This window comes from Lycorma delicatula, chromosome 7 (genome assembly GCF_047948215.1).
Source record: "Lycorma delicatula isolate Av1 chromosome 7, ASM4794821v1, whole genome shotgun sequence".
Lineage (NCBI taxonomy): Eukaryota > Metazoa > Arthropoda > Insecta > Hemiptera > Fulgoridae > Lycorma > Lycorma delicatula.
In genome coordinates this window covers 13,584,120-13,600,994 of record NC_134461.1, presented here as the reverse complement: position 1 = coordinate 13,600,994, position 16,875 = coordinate 13,584,120, and the positions used below count along the sequence as shown (strand labels likewise).

The window sequence follows — 16,875 nt, the reverse complement described above, 5'->3', positions numbered from 1 at the left end:
ACCAACAATGTAGTTGATACTACAGTCTACTAGGGAAAAAATAAAACAAGTACAAGGGTATGATGTAATGGTTCACAACTAACTGCCTTACTACATCAGGGACATTTTTACAGTAGTAACTTAACCAAGTACTATGAGTAGAAAAAAATTTTTGATTTTCATTATTTTTTAAAAATTTTTAGGGATTTTTTTCACTAAATATATATATTTTTTTTAGTTATATTCAATTTAATTCAGAAGAAAAATATACCATTATAAAAATATTTGCTGACTGAAATATTCTAAGTTAAAAAATATAAAAGCAAGAAACACCTGAAAAGCAGTGCAGAAAATGTATGTGTTTTCATACTTATGTAAACTATAGGAATTGTTTGAACCCAACCAAAATTTTAGCATTTATAGAGTCACCACAGGATTTCTAGAAAGCAGACAGGAATAAATTCAATGTAAATTAAAATCATCACAGGTATAAAAGCAGTTGCTCATTCTTACCCACTGTATTTACAATACAACTGCTGTTGTATTTCTCAATAGTTAAAAATATATACGCATGACCAAATTAACATTGCATCTGGACTTGATCACCACAACGCTATAATAAACACCAGTCTACAACTCAACTGGCTTACTAACTTCACATGCAGAAAAAATCTAAACTGTAGTTCGCAATTGAAGAGGATGAAGTAATCTACTTTTTTATTTTCTCGCCATCAAAGTATTTAATATTACTGCAAATAATATTTCTACCTTTCTTATGATTATACAGTTTCCTCATATTTGCAAAAAATTTTTCTCGTTCATAATCTTACCCATTGGAAAATACTTATTTATCCTCATAAATACTGAAGTAGATAATGAAACACAAAAAGATAATGAAGTATACTTCATTATCTTTATATATATAGAAATAGTTAAAATAATAAGAATTTGTTATACTTATAAGTAATAATAGAAGAAAATAGCAGCGCTTCAGATAAAATACATAAACAGCATCTGCTTGGAACCTATCTATACATTAATTCACATTTTTCCACATGCAATATTAACTTGGTCGCAATATACAGTTCCCCAAAAACAATTTTATAGCATTTCAATCCACAATCCTTAAACCCAGTAATCTACAATAAATTTATCCAGTATCATTAAAAAAAGAAGGAAATTCTTATGTTTACAAAACCATAACTCCTTTTACACACCGCAATAAAGGTAGGAAGAACAAGGAAAATTGTACAAGGAGTATAAAAATTGAGCATAATAAATTAATTAAATGCAATTTTTATTTAATAAAAATAGAAAATATAAGCTCTACAAAAATAGAAGAGAGCAGTGCTTTTTTTGTTTTATATAGTATACAATTTAAAAAATATATATTTTACACATTTTAAAATTTACAATAAATTCAAACAATTAATGTGGTAACAAAGCATTTTTAGAAAGAAATAGCACTATGCATTTATAATTATAACTGATAGAGGTAGCATTTGTGCTTTGCGTGTTACTGTGTCTGAATTATTTTTAATTTTTACCAGGGCTTTTTCTTGATGGACTTGGTGAACGTTGTTGCCATGAATTAAAATATTCCCTGAATGCAGCAGGTTCAGCACCTTCAACTACTCTGACCACCTGAAATTATTATAATAAATCAAAATAATTAATTAACCGCAATAGAAAAAATAAATTAATCATTAAGCGATTACACTGTGTATTTTTGAATAGTAATATATTATTAATAATGATGAAGAGTAAATTGATCCCTGCTAAGATAAAAACACAGGATCGATTAAATGAGTAGCAGCATGCCAATTGTTCATCCAAATGTAATCAATTAAACACTATAACAAAATTTCAATATAAACAAAAATAAGTAACAAGGTAAACAAAGAAAACCATCTTTGAAATAAGAATCCAGAATTCACTTATTCAACAGTGATCATTCTTAAACTTTTCTTCCCATTCACAGAAATACCTCGTTATTTGCAGATTACTACTTGTGGTTTTACTATTTGCACATTCATCAGCTCCTCTGTTATAATATAAAAATACAAAATATAATTTAAGTGTAGTTGTAACATAGAAATAGAAAATGTAATTGTATTTATAGCATTTCTTTATATTATGAATCATTATAATATATTAAAAAATGCTTAAAAATATTAACATGAAACACTATGACAGAATACAGGATAAAAATGAATGTTACAAAAATAAAAGTTATGAGATTAGAAGACAATTAACCGATGAATGTGCACATAAAATAAAAATGAATTGATCAACTAAAACAGTTCAGCTAGTTAGAAACCATAAGTCAGTACATATGAACAGATAAATATATAAGAATTAGTTTAAGGGCATTCATTTTTTTCTGACTGTTACACATTAATAAAAAAAAAAAAAAATTGGTATGGTTTTATCTTAAAAACAAAACACAACGAAGATTTAAGGTTTGATTATTTAAAACAGCAGTAAAAATTTTACTGAGGAAAATTACATTGTTCTAAATTAATTGATTCATTGAATTATAGTATTTGATATAAAAACATATCCTTCGAATAAAATTTTAATAAGGAATAAGTGATATTGAAACAATACAAAAATGGGCTAGCATTTTTAGAAATTTTTATGACAGGTTGGATGATTAATAAAGATAAATGTACTACAAACCTTTGTCCAAGTTGGATAATTCTTTTCAGTAAGAAACAATTGTGCTTTCTTTAAGGCTTCAACTTTTTCTTGTACAGTTCCTTTTTTACCAATCCATACATAAATTCCAGATGTAACTGTGTCCAAGATGAAACAATCCTAATAAGCAGAAATAAATGATTCATAAATCAAATACCATAAAGTAAAATACTTTCTATTACACAAAGTAATTTTTATTCAAATTGATTAGTTCTAAAAATACTTCAAGAAATGAAAACGCTTCAATATTATAAAATCTTAAATGTTTGACTTTCAAAATAATGCAAGTTTTCTTGGACAAGACTGTTCAGAATTAATTAACAGCAAGCTTCAGTGGTATTACCTTTTAGGTAAATCTATTGGGCAGGGTGCTACTAATCAGCTCAAATAAGCCCTGTGGAAGAAAAAGTTCCAATATTTTGAGAGACTTACATAAACAAGTGAATAATTTTCAGTCTGAATCTTGGTGCATTTTTTCTCAGGAACTCATTGGCTTTTTTAAATTCTTTACTTAGTTTAAATGAGAAGTAATGATTGTATTCAATCCCAACACAGTAAGAGAATTTTTATATTACACATTAGTGTTTTGAAGCGTGAAAGATATAGTTTTTTGAAAAAAAGATAAAATGTCAGTTGAATATTTGTATCATAATATAAAATAACAAAACTCATATTTCAATTAAACACTGAAGAAAATAGATTACAATCTTTTAATAAAATATAACAGCTTCTTATAATCTGTTTAAAGTAAGCCATTGACTATTGCTGTAAAAAAAAACTACTTAACAATAGTCAGTGAGTTTTCAGTGGCTAGTTCACTGGGAAAATCAATCAGAACAAAAGTACTGATATTTTGAGACAAAAGTTAAATTCAATACGCAGCATTGTAGTGTTAACAAAGTATGGCAACCCTAAAATAACTTTTCAACAGTAAAAATAAAAAAATAAAATTTACTAAATGTTATTTCCTCAAAACAATTTATTTTCAATATGAGACCACCTCCTCACCCCAGGCATCTGGTGGTGCAGAAGTGATACAAAATTTGTAAACATTATAGTTGTAAAAAACTAATTATTTTGAAAAACAAAATTTTGGTGTAAAGATGTTTGGACTATAACTATAACAAAAATGTTTAATGTTTTTTACAACTAGTTTCAAAAGCAGTTTATACTTCTTCCTAACTCATTTATCAAGAAAACAGATATCATTAACAGTAAACAGCAAAATCAGTCAATAGTTTCAGCAGCATATTTTTTTTAAGACCACTAATTTAGGTGTACAGTAGAAATAGATATAAGTCAAAATTTTTGTTTTTCAATGCTTTCTAAAATTATGTTTCATATCCCTACCTTTCCATTTAAAACTTTTGAACTGCCCCTGAGTGCTCGGTGTGTGGGAGTCGTCTACCAAAAAATAGAAAATAGGAGCATTTGTTAAATTTATTTTTTTTAAGTTTAACTGAATGTTGAAAAATTTAAGGGTAGCTGTACTTTATTAATACTATGTAAACAATTGTACATTAAATCAGGAGTTGCTTTTCATATAAGGTAATGGGAGTACCTCGGGATATGTTGGGGTAAATTAAATACATCTATTTAATTTAAACAATTTAAAATTACGCGTTTATTTAAAAATACTTATGGTTCTAAAATATAGGAAATTTTGTAAATATGGTAAAGTACAGTTTTCTGAGAGGTTAATTAAAGATAGATATAATTAATTACAATTATAACTGACATTCACAATTGCAGACATTTTCTTTACACGCCATATAAACAGCACACTAAGAAACTGAATAGATAAAAAATGTAAGACAATATTTTGATTTAATCTAAATTTAATTATAATAAATACAACTGCATTCATTTATAATCAAAATCAAATTAATACTTCATGCCATTTAATTGTATAGTTAAAGAATTGCTTCGTTCGGTCCATTAGTTTATTATATTTCATATTCAGATATAAAAACAGTGCTCTAGAGGAAGACAGCCTAGTAATTAAAGCAACAGAGCACACCCACAAGATTATCTGATAATTTAAAGACAACTAAATGGGTTCATTATAACTTAAACCTGCAGGTAGTTGTTGGTAAAAAAAATTACTCAAAAAACACACACTTACTGCAAGTGTAGAAATAATACGTACTTGAGTTTAAAGCTTTATAAAAAAATAAACTATTCACCTGATTTCAAATTTTAAATAAGTTACTTGACAAAAGATTTAATTAATGTTTAAAATTGGAGACATTTTTCTAAAGCTATTGAATAAAACAGAAAAATGTGGCAAATAGATAAAAAAAAAAGGATGAAGGCTGTAATGACAGAAAAGGAACTTAATAGAGAGAATATATTAAAAATAGATATTCTTACATCTGTAACCAACATGTTTTGACTCAAAGGCTTCTGAGATATCTTTTCTGATACAAGTTTACCACCAGCATCTGATACTTTGTATAATGTAACAGTTGCCTGAAAAGAAATGAAACAATAAAACAGATAACTATAGTAGAAAGTAAACAGTTATTATCAAATACACATATAATACTCCAACAAATTATTGCTACTTCATAAGTGATAGCTTTAAAAAGAAATAAAAAAAAAAAAAAAAAACATGAAGAAAACTCCAGATAATTTATAAAAAAAAACAGTGCTAATTTATTTACTATATTAAAGCACAAGCACACTTAAGAATTAAACTATTTCTTACTCCAAAACCTGTTTTATCGTTAAAATAAATTGTTTTTGAACTAGAAAGAAGCTTTTCAAACCAATAAATTCATTATTTACTTGATGAATAAAGTTTCATAATCTCAAAAAAATGATAAGTTCTCATTTAGTCCCGTATCTTTTTTGTAAGTACGTTTAAGCCTTACTCATTACCAAATATATTAATTTTGGCAATTTTTTTTTTATTATTTATTCTTATTTCATAAACCTACCCATATTTAAATTAAAGAAATAATAATAGTAATAATAATAATAATAATAATAATAATAATACGAATACCATTATATCTTTCTTTAAACTTTGCTGATTTTTTTAAAGTTGACAATAAAATAAACATTGGGAAATTAATAGTTTTTTTTTAATTGGCATTAACTTTACAATTTAAAGTTTTAAAAAACAAGACATTCAGCTGTTGTAGTCGTCTGCTGTGTTGTGACGTCACAGGTGAGTGGTAGAATTAAATAAATGAATAATATTTAAGGTGAAAAAAGTATTTAAAGTGGCCACACCCATGGGAATGAAATACAGTATGCACATGTACTTTAGTTATTTAATCATTGAATTAAATAAACAAAGAATATTATACTTAAATAAAATGATAAACTGAGTGTGTATGCTTGTGTAAGCCATGCACTCTTCAAGTTGATTTTATGATTGCTAAAAATAAATAAATATATATCTTAGATAATAAACGTATTACTGAATTTGATACATTAACTGAATCACTATCACTTCAATGACCACTACAGCTGAAAGGTAATATCACTGCCTTTCATCTGAAAGGAGGTACTGACTTTAGATCTGTTAATTTTTATACGTTAAAAATCTCTACACAATTTTTAATATAAAATAGTTTTTATGTTTTAATATAAAATACAGTCAGTCATATAAAAATATACTTTCAGCAAAGATACTCACATCCTGTTTTGATTCAAATTCCTGGTCATCTCCACCCTTTGTTTCATCAGGTACCTGACTTGGACTTCCTGAGCCAAGTTCGGTAAAAAATTTCTGTACTTCAGTTTCTGTGCTGGATGAATCTAATCACAAAAGAAAAACTTTTGACAAATTAAATAACAAAAAAATAGATTAATACATCAGTTAATATCTAAAACAAACACCCATAAAAATAATAAAAATGATGAAATAAGATTAAGCTAATGAAATGAACAAGATGAGATAAGGAAAACAAATAGTTTAACCAAATTAATGTAACTTCTATATAAAGAGTGAAGTTTACTGACTGTTCAATAGATTACATGACTAAAACAGCACTATTAAAGTATAATATTTACACACACGCACATGTGCGCGAATAAAAAATTCGAGAAAAAATTTCAATTCTTTCAAAACTAACAATAATGTTTAATTGATAATTAGTATGAAATTGGCTTTTTGATACAACTTTTTTGTGACTAATTTGATGGCAAATGAATTCACCAAAACTTATCAAGAAACAAAATTAAAAAAAATGAAAATTTTAAATACTTTAAATTATAAAACAGATAGATTTTTCCATCTTCAAACAGTGCTTTGATTCTTCCTTGCTGGCCAAAATTTATTTTTTAAGTAGACAGTATCTTAGCATAAATAACTTAACTCATGAGGTGAGGTATGTCATGCCACTCGAATATTTTAGCAAATGAGGAAGAATTGTGTTCCTTGCACCTGAGCTGACGCTGCCAAGTAAAACCAAGAAATTAATGAGGTAGTCCAGATCGTCCTAAACTGTCATGACCAGCGAGGCAGAACTGCCAGGTATGCCCGCTTTCTTAAATGTCTCTACTACAAGGTTTGACTTACCTCGGGCAGGCGTTCCTGTATCCGTTTTTGAAGCCTCATCCACTGATGAGATCGCAGGAATGGGCTCCAGCTTTCTCTTCCAATTGGACTTCCTAACTTCTATGAATTCTGACATGGCCGGAGATTCCCTAGCCTGTCCTGACATCAATGAGACGCTCGCTGTCTTCCTCCTACTTGATAATTTGGGCAAGCCCACTGGCATGACTACTACCCGCAGCAAACTACGGGCAGCTGGGGATCTTCTGTATTCCCCTGTCACTCTTTGTACCTCTTTGGCCGCTACTGGATCGATTCGAAAACCACAGATTACGGCCCTTGTTCTGAAAAGAAAGCAAACAGGACTAGGGAGTATTCCCTTGCTTGTTACAGGAACTTACAACCAGGAATCATTGCCACCTTTCAGCTGCGATAAGGCGGGTATGAGTCGATAAATCAGCACCTTGATACCTCCACAGAAAATGGAAATGATGAGTCTTAAAATCAGTGCTAATTGTGATAACAGCCAAGATCCAAAAAAGCCCGACACTGCTAGAGGGTACACACACAACCAGACAGCCCAAAAATAGATGAAACTAGACAACAGCTCACAGCCTCCACACTCAAGGAGACCAGAGATAAACTGCTAAAAGACAGGAAAACCTGAAATAAATACTCTCTATAATTATACAAAAGGTGGTGTAGACAATTTAGACAAAAAATGTGTCATCTACTGTTCCAGCCGAAGAACTCATGATGGCCAGTGGCTATTTTCTTCAGAATTTTAGACATCAGTGTTGTAAATACTTACATATTGTACTACAGTTATTGTGGTAACAAAAAAGAAAAGTAACAAGCTTAATTTTTTAAGAAACCTCAACCTCATGTAGAGTGAATAATTCAAGACTTTCATATCTCCTAATGAACTTCGAGCTTGGGGCAAATTTTACACGTCAAACCACCGGTAGTAACTAAATATGATGAAGGTGATAGACTCAAAAAAAAAGAAGATATGTCACTTATATGATCTGAAGAAGAAAATAAAATCATTTTATACGTGTTACGAGTGTAGAAAGCCCATATGTCTGATGTGAGCAGAAAAGGTGTTTGCCACAAGAAAAACAATAAAGGTGTTTGTACAATTTCATGGAGGTGGCAAAAAAAATTGAGATATCAGTTACAAAACTTTGGATAACAGGTTCTGCTTCAGTTTATGATGAAAAATGAATTAGAAAAAGTTCAATTTTAAAGTAGTACTACTGAATTAAATTCACAAGTAGATGGTTATATTTACTAACAAACATCTCTTAGTAGTAAAGAAGCAATAATCGGGGGATTATCAGTTAACATTTCCTCTAATTTTGACATTCAAAAAATTGAATGTAATTAAATTACATTCTGAAAAATTTAAGCAAGAAACTTGTGGTTGGATATATCGTAGATCATGTAGGTTTAAAAGTGTATTTGTTTAAACATCCTGCTATAGGTTTCATGTCAAACAAAATTATAATAAAAAAAACTTACCAACAATAGTAACATGTGCACGACCACTATGATCCTGATCTCTTATCATGTTAGCAGCAGCAGTAGCTTTAACTTTTTCTGTACCCTTTGCATTTGGACCAACATAAACATATATTTCACTTCCTGAATCCAGTATGAAACAATCTCCTTTGTTCATTGATTTAACGTTCACTTCAACCTAATAGGCCAAAAATAAAAAAAAATTCTAATGGAATAAAATATTTTACATTGGCTAAAAATTAATATTTAAAAAAAAATGTTTAAATTATGTTATCATAAAATAATAAAAAATGTTAATTATAATTATTCAGGCATAACATTTTAAATTAGTCTGCTTAACAAAAATGCTGCATATTTATTCAATTCAGTTTTTTGCAGTAACTTAAAGATTTTAATTAGTTTAAACATCAATAAAATATACTGGAAATCAATAAACAAAACAAAGTTAATAATTTTTCTGAGCAGTTTGCAAATGAAATGCTCAAAATTCAGTGAATTGACTGACACAGATAAATACTACATGGTACCAAATAAAATAAATTATATACTAATTTTATTCTATGTTATTCTATTAATTTTAAAATATTCTATAACACTGATAGACAAAAAAATTTTTTTTAATGTTTCTCTAAGCGTGATACCATTTATTGAATTGTCTTTTTGCATACATTACAGATCTGTAAATACAATTTTTCTATCACCCTTAGTTTTAAATAAATTATGCTTCAAAAAAATTAAGGGGAAATATAGTTAAAATCTGTAAAATTTATAATTTTGCACGGCTATACCTGTGCTAAAATGATTTTGCTGATGCTTTTCTTTTATAAATTTCCTCAGGCACATCCCGAATTAATGTCCAACAGTAATCGGCTAGCATGTCAGTATTCCATTTCTCTTTATAGCGGTTTTCCATCACCGAAATGTCTTGGTGAAACGTTCACCGTGTTAGTCACTTACATCTCCAAGGTTGTCCAGGAAAAAATCCAGATGTGAGTGGAGGAAATGTATTTTTAAAGACATATTACACTCCATAACAATGTATGAAGTAGGAAGTTGATTAACAATATTGTGGTAATTGTTGGATTTTTGTATGCCGAGAAAACTTTTGCAAACATCTTCAAATGAAGCCCAAGCTGCACATTCTACAGTATTTAACATTGAGTTAAATATATCATTTTTGACCAACTCTCTTATTTGAGGACAAACAAATATTCCTTTTTTAATTTTTCCTTCATTTACATTCGGAAATTTCTGCCTGATGTACAAAAATCCGGGACTATCCTTCTACATTGCTTTACAAAATTTTTCATTAGTCTTAGCTTGATATGGTGAGAGGGTAAAAATATTTTTTGGATTCAACTAAGGGTTCATGAATAATATTTCTCTCGTATGGAGTTAAGTTGTCTTGTTTCTTCCACTCTTTGGTAACATAATGTTTCTCCCTAGCTTGGCTGTCCCATTCGTACAGAAAACATGTACTTAGTATAGCCTAACTGCATGCCTAACAAAATAGCTATAATTTTCAAATCACTACATATGTTCCAGCTATGCTTTTTATAATTCATTTTTTCAAGAATGTCTTTCATCACATCGTATGTCTCTTTCAAATTAATATTGAAGGGTATTTGTTACTGTTGTGTAGTAAATCATTTCTAAACTATACTTGGATGAATCTATGAAATGGCGCCAGTCCTCAGGTTTATGAACTTGTCCTAAGTGCAACATAAGCTCATCAATATTTGTCCAATAAACCAAATTGTTTTTATCAATAAAGTACGGAGAAAGTTCTTTTTGTTAGCTTCAAAAGAAATCTTTGTATTTTTTGAAGTAAATTCCAACCTTGCAGTCTTAATCCTAACAGTTCAGCTTTTCTTTTTTTTTGATAAATTTAAATCCCTAACCAAGTCATTTAATTCACCTTGTGATATAAGATGTGGCTTATTGGAAGATAATTCAAAATCAAAATCATTGTTGTCTTCTTCAGCACTGCCTGATTCTCAATCGCTGCTTTTGAAATATACATTCACAGGTGTCTCAGGAACTGGAATAATTTCACTGTGAGGTACAGGCCTGATTGCAGATAACAATGAAGGATATTTTACAGCATATTTAGATTTTTTTAGAAATTCCAGACACACTTGTTAAACAAAAGTAACAATCAGTTACACGATCCTTTGGTTCATGCCAAACCACAGATACACCAAATGGCAAAGCCTTCCATTTACCTTTCAGCCATCCTCTTAAATACACAAAACCAATATACACCAATTTTACACTAAAAGTACAAATGATATGGGGATTCTTTTTTAATTAAAGGTGTAATGTTTTTTTCTATTTGATTTTATGGTAAACTCACCACATACATAACAAAAGGCATCCACATCATTTACACAATTTCAAGGCATTATGACACTGCACTGTTAACAAACTTAAGACAGCAATAAGACTGAGCAAAATTAATTCATTCCTAAATCCAGTGCTTAATACAAACAACACAGCTATGTTTTCAGCTGCATGTTTTGACCTACACAGACATTATTAATCTTGTCCATAAAGGCTCACTCTTCAGTATTAGATATGATGTCAAAATATATGACTATGACATGATTTAATTTTTTGTCTAGTATTGTCTATTTATAGCTTACAAATTATGTTAAAAAAAGTTAACAATAAAAAGTGAGCTAACAAAATACAATATAGGAGCTTAAAATGCTAACTATGGTTGAAAAATGAAAAATCCTTTAATTAAAATTAAAAAATTTTTCAAATACGGTGGGTGATAGAAAGTTCTGAGTTCATATTAGTTTTAAGCATCAAAAAACAGATTAAAATCATGTATCGCATATCAGGAAACAAAAATTATGTTTATCAGTGTAATTAATAAGTTTGAAGATTTATAATTTAATTACATACCTGCCTGACACGGACATTCTTCTTTCCCTTAACCTGGTACAATTTCTTCTCACCAGGATCATTAGTGTTTACATGATTGAATCCACTAGCAACACCACCAGGTAAATAACGCACACCTGTAATATTATGATTGTTCATTTAAAAAATTGTCTTCTTATAATGTTTAAAAAATTCATAATAAAAATGATTAAAAATTTTAACTTGTAAAACTTTCTTTCTTATTAAAATTTATTTATGAAAATGAACTAGTAATAGGCATGAAAAACTTTAAGGAAATAACTTAAGCCGTAAAAGCATCAAAGACCTGAGCTTTAGTAGCAGTTCCCTTTGGCGATAATCCACCACGGTGTTATTATTATTTCGTTTTCAATTTCAACAGTACTACAGCTATTCTGGCACCTCATCTTAACAGCAGATACTAAACAACTTTGAAATTTATAATACTGTTTTCTTATAACATCACACAGCTAGTTTAGTGTTTGGATTAGCACAGTTCCAAACCTAAACTGAAGAAATTCCCGCAGTTATATTTATATCAAAAGTAACTATGTATAATATTACCTTCACAGATACATATTTTAAATTTAATGACAATCTGATTTCCTAGAAAAAATGAACAAGTTTTAAAAAAAACTCATTCCACACCTTCAGAACGGTGTTGGAGGGGCACAAATATTAATAATTTTTCATCATTCTGACTCTGGAATCTGAACAGCTAGAATAATGCTGACATCAACATCCCATGTTATGTTATTATATAATGTGAGCTTAAGACTGATGTTTTATATATAAACCAAAACATATTTTTGCCTTTATTCAAATGATATCTTGATTCTATCTTTCTAAATCTTATTAAAACTAAAATCTGTCATCCCTAATTTAAACACCTGTAAAAATAGGAAAAACAATTGAATAAATAAGATATTTTTACTCTTTATTTATTTAAAATGCCCTTATCTAGATCAACCAGTTATCACATTTAATGTCTAAGTTTTTATCTCATTGTCCTTTTTACTGGATGTAGAAAAAAAATTTAAGTATAATTTACATAAATAAGATAATCAGACATAAAAAATATGATGATTTTAAGAAATTGATAAATAAAATACAAGATTAATCATTTTAGGTTAATCTAGCCCCAGTTATAACAGTTCAATACATAAGTAACTTTCAGAGAATGAATTAATAGGTTTTTAATAACGCATTACACTAAACTAAATTACTGATTTTTAGTAATTAAATTAAAAGTATATTACTGAGAGGGGAGTTATTTTTTCCTCAAAATTACTTGTAAATTTTAATATTAATGGCCTAGATATGATCTGATAGATTGAAAGTTTGTAAGGATTATTAAAGACTGGCTTAACAAAAATGGCATTACTGTTCGACAATAGCATATGATATTAACGTTTCTATTACGTAAAATAATTTTATAATAAAAATATTAAATTTTTATTGTGCAAGCTATTAAAAAAATCAGTGAAGAACATTAAAAATCAGTGGATTAATACCTTAAAGTTATAAAACAAGGCATAGAAAGTGCACACGGAAAATATTTTTTAAAAATTCAATCGCTTAATATTATATGAAATAAAAAGTGTGAATTTAAAATGAACTTATAAATTCATTCATTAATCGACGTTGTAGCGTTATTAAAATTAGAAATGTATTGACAGCTAAAATGAAACAGTAACAGTTTTGCCCCACACACGGTCTATTATTATATAATTTTAATTATAGACCAGATAAATAATTATACTAATGCAGTAATTTATTAACAGCCGTTTGTGTGATTTGATGCTGTTCTTTATTCCGCTTGTTCCGCGTGAAGCTTATCATTTAATAACAACGTAATTACTCTAGTTCAAACTTTTTTCAGTTAACTGTTTTATTAAAAAATAACAATCTCTTTATCTTCAATCTTTAAACCTCTTAAATAAACAAACCTTTTATTCTGATCGGTATGTAATAATACATTACACAGATCACGTTAAAACAGGTAGGTATACTTCTCCAAGGGTAAAAGAAAACTGAACTGCTCCCGGCATTTGCCAGGATGAATCGAGAGAAACTTAGATGTACGGTAAAGCGGTATCACAGAATACTAATTTAATAATAAGATAAAGAATAGATTCGATTGAAGTTCATATTAATTATGCAAAATTAAACGCATGAAATAATGCTGAGATACTAACGCATCAAATGCGTTATTTTTTACGTTCAGTATCGTCATGCGACGATACTAAACATAAAAAATAACTAAAATAATCATCATTTATATAATTTATTACGTTTACATAAAAATATATTCCCATATAAAGTATGTCATTTTTCGGGGCTCCTTCCAAAAGTCGGAATGAGTTTTCAACGTACAAAAACTGGATTTCACATCATTGTTGGCCACCTATGAATAAGAATACCGTAGCGATATTTTGAAAATAAAATAAGTTAATTTATCCTTGTGTTAATATTTATAAACTTTTAACCTTTTTTAAAAAGAAGAGTCGCTTACTCTTAAAAGATATCAACAACAACCTCTAACAAACACACTTCAATATTCCGCTTGAATAAATTTAATTTTTAAATAATATATATATATAATTTTATTTTATATATTACTAGCTGCAGGGCGTGCCGTAGGTACGCCTCATAAATTAAACGCAGTAAAAGGTAAAAAATAATTTTAGATCAGTATCTCGGAATGAATTTGACAAAAAGCTTCGATGGTGATACGTAAGATTATGTGAAAGTCATAGCTTCAAATTAAAAATTTGACGTTTTTGCCAATTTTTTCATATGCGTATGAAACAATTCACTTGCGTTTAACTTAAGAGTGGCGTTTTAAAAATTCTTTTTACATATTTTTTTAATTTTCTACTCTTAAGTCTTCATAAGTTTATACTTTACAGCTGCGCTAGCGCACAGGTTTGAGCGTATTTGGCGAAAGATCGGATCGGTACGTTTTACGGTGGGTGAGTGCAATCAAAACATACGGCTAAACGATTTAATTTCCGGATAACCAAGATCCGGTCTATCAAAAATGTACCCGATGCGTTTAACAGTTAGCGCTTGACCTGATGATACATACGCCGTTTGAATCGTAAAAATCGGACGGGGCTGCCGAGATATTACGGTGGCACCCCCTCCCCGGTTTCCGAACGGCGCCCCGGAAGCACTTGAAAATATTAACCAACGGGTATCACTGACAGCGACGAAGGGGATCGAAAATTTTTTTCAGAGCGCTAGAACCGATCGTTTTCGAGATATTTGCGATTTTTGTCCGTTAAAATCCGTTCGATATATATATATATATATATTGATAGATATATATAATAATATAATAAGTAAGTAATATAACCTGACCACCACGAGACGTGTGCTAACGAATCGGGATTTTCCGCTAGTGATCAGTATATTCCGGTGTTAAGCTAAGGGGGAAGCACACATTGACACACATGCAAATGCCGTTTAGTAGGATAGGATATATAATTTTTATATTTTCACGAATTAAATTTCTTATTTGTGGTCCGACGAATATCTCCTATAATTTTGTTTCATTTAATTGTGAAAAAATCTCGGCTAAATAGTTACAGCCGTCTCCATTTTTGTTTAATACTTTTACAAAATTCTTCATCAGGCTTAGTTCTATGTGTAGAGGTGGTAAAATAATACGATCTGCTTCGACAAGGGGAATAATAACAGTTCAGCTTAAAGAAAGTGTATTATTATACTTCTGTTGCCGTTTTTATAAATAAAACCGTTTGCAAAAACTACCTAGCAATTTTATTTAAAATGCATTTAAATGATTTTCATCTACATAAACAATATTTATTCTTTCAAGATCTTTAAATAATACTAATTTAAAAAATGCCTTTTTTAATTACAAATTATTTTGTAGCCCATTTTTTAAATTAAAGAATTTACTTATATTTAACTATTAATATGAACTTAAACGATATCTATTATTAAAGAAGTAAGTACATGCAGATAAAATGTATTGGATAGTGCATTAAAAAAAAACCGCGTGTAAATTTTTAATCGGTTAAGAGATATGAATGATTCTATAACATGCAAACATTAATCGATCCACCAAAAACGTTAAGTTTTTAAAATAAAAAAAATACGTAAAAAATAGTAAATTGATGAGGAAACTGAAAAAAATAAAAAATAAAAACATATAACAACAGACTAGATTTACCATTCAGTGAGTCGTACATACAAAACATACTCTCAAAAAATGATTTATATTTAAATGTCAAAAAAATATATAGAACTAAAATTTAAATTACCCTCAATGTTTTCATCTGAAGCATAATGAAAACAATAATCATTTAATTTAAATATATTATAATGAAATATAATATACTATATATAATAGATTACAATTATAAATCACAAAAACAGAGATTTTTAATTAATAACTATTTACTAGAATAGTAGAGAGTGGAAGAAGTATTAGGAGAAGACCAATTTGGTTTCAGGAAAAGTATAGGGACAAGGGAAGCAATTTTAGGCCTCAGATTAATAGTAGAAGGAAGATTAAAGAAAAACAAACCAACATACTTGGCGTTTATAGACCTAGAAAAGGCTTTTGATAACGTAGACTGGAATAAAATGTTCAGCATTTTAAAAAAATTAGGGTTCAAATACAGAGATAGAAGAACAATTGCTAACATGTACAGGAACCAAACAGCAACAATAACAATTGAAGAACATAAGAAAGAAGCCCTAATAAGAAAGGGAGTCCGACAAGGATGTTCCCTATCTCCGTTACTTTTTAATCTTTACATGGAACTAGCAGTTAATGATGTTAAAGAACAATTTAGATTCGGAGTAACAGTACAAGGTGAAAAGATAAAGATGCTACGATTTGCTGATGATATAGTAATTCTAGCCGAGAGTAAAAAGGATTTAGAAGAAACAATGAACGGCATAGATGAAGTCCTACGCAAGAACTATCGCGTGAAAATAAACAAGAACAAAACAAAAGTAATGAAATGTAGTAGAAATAACAAAGATGGACCGCTGAATGTGAAAATAGGAGGAGAAAAGATTATGGAGGTAGAAGAATTTTGTTATTTGGGAAGTAAAATTACTAAAGATGGACGAAGCAGGAGCGATATAAAATGCCGAATAGCACAAGCTAAACGAGCCTTCAGTAAGAAATATATTTTGTTTACATCAAAAATGAATTTAAATGTCAGGAAAAGATTTTTGAAAGTGTATGTTTGGAGTGTCGCTTTATATGG

The 16,875-nt window shown here is 29.0% G+C and overlaps 1 protein-coding gene across 1 annotated transcript in view; it reads right to left on the bottom strand.

The window, feature by feature from the left end:
- Window positions 1–1,259: 1,259 nt before the first annotated feature.
- LOC142328240 (actin depolymerizing venom protein gelsolin 1-like) overlaps window positions 1,260–16,875 on the bottom strand; it is a 146,211-nt gene continuing 130,595 nt past the window's right edge. Inside the window, exons 6-11 of the mRNA XM_075371872.1 lie at window positions 11,627–11,742; window positions 8,714–8,891; window positions 6,329–6,450; window positions 5,053–5,151; window positions 2,662–2,799; window positions 1,260–1,623 (exon numbers count right to left, since the gene is read on the bottom strand). Of these exons, the coding sequence (XP_075227987.1) occupies window positions 1,516–1,623; window positions 2,662–2,799; window positions 5,053–5,151; window positions 6,329–6,450; window positions 8,714–8,891; window positions 11,627–11,742 (761 nt within the window). The 3' untranslated portion in view covers window positions 1,260–1,515. The remainder of the gene's footprint in view (window positions 1,624–2,661; window positions 2,800–5,052; window positions 5,152–6,328; window positions 6,451–8,713; window positions 8,892–11,626; window positions 11,743–16,875) is intronic.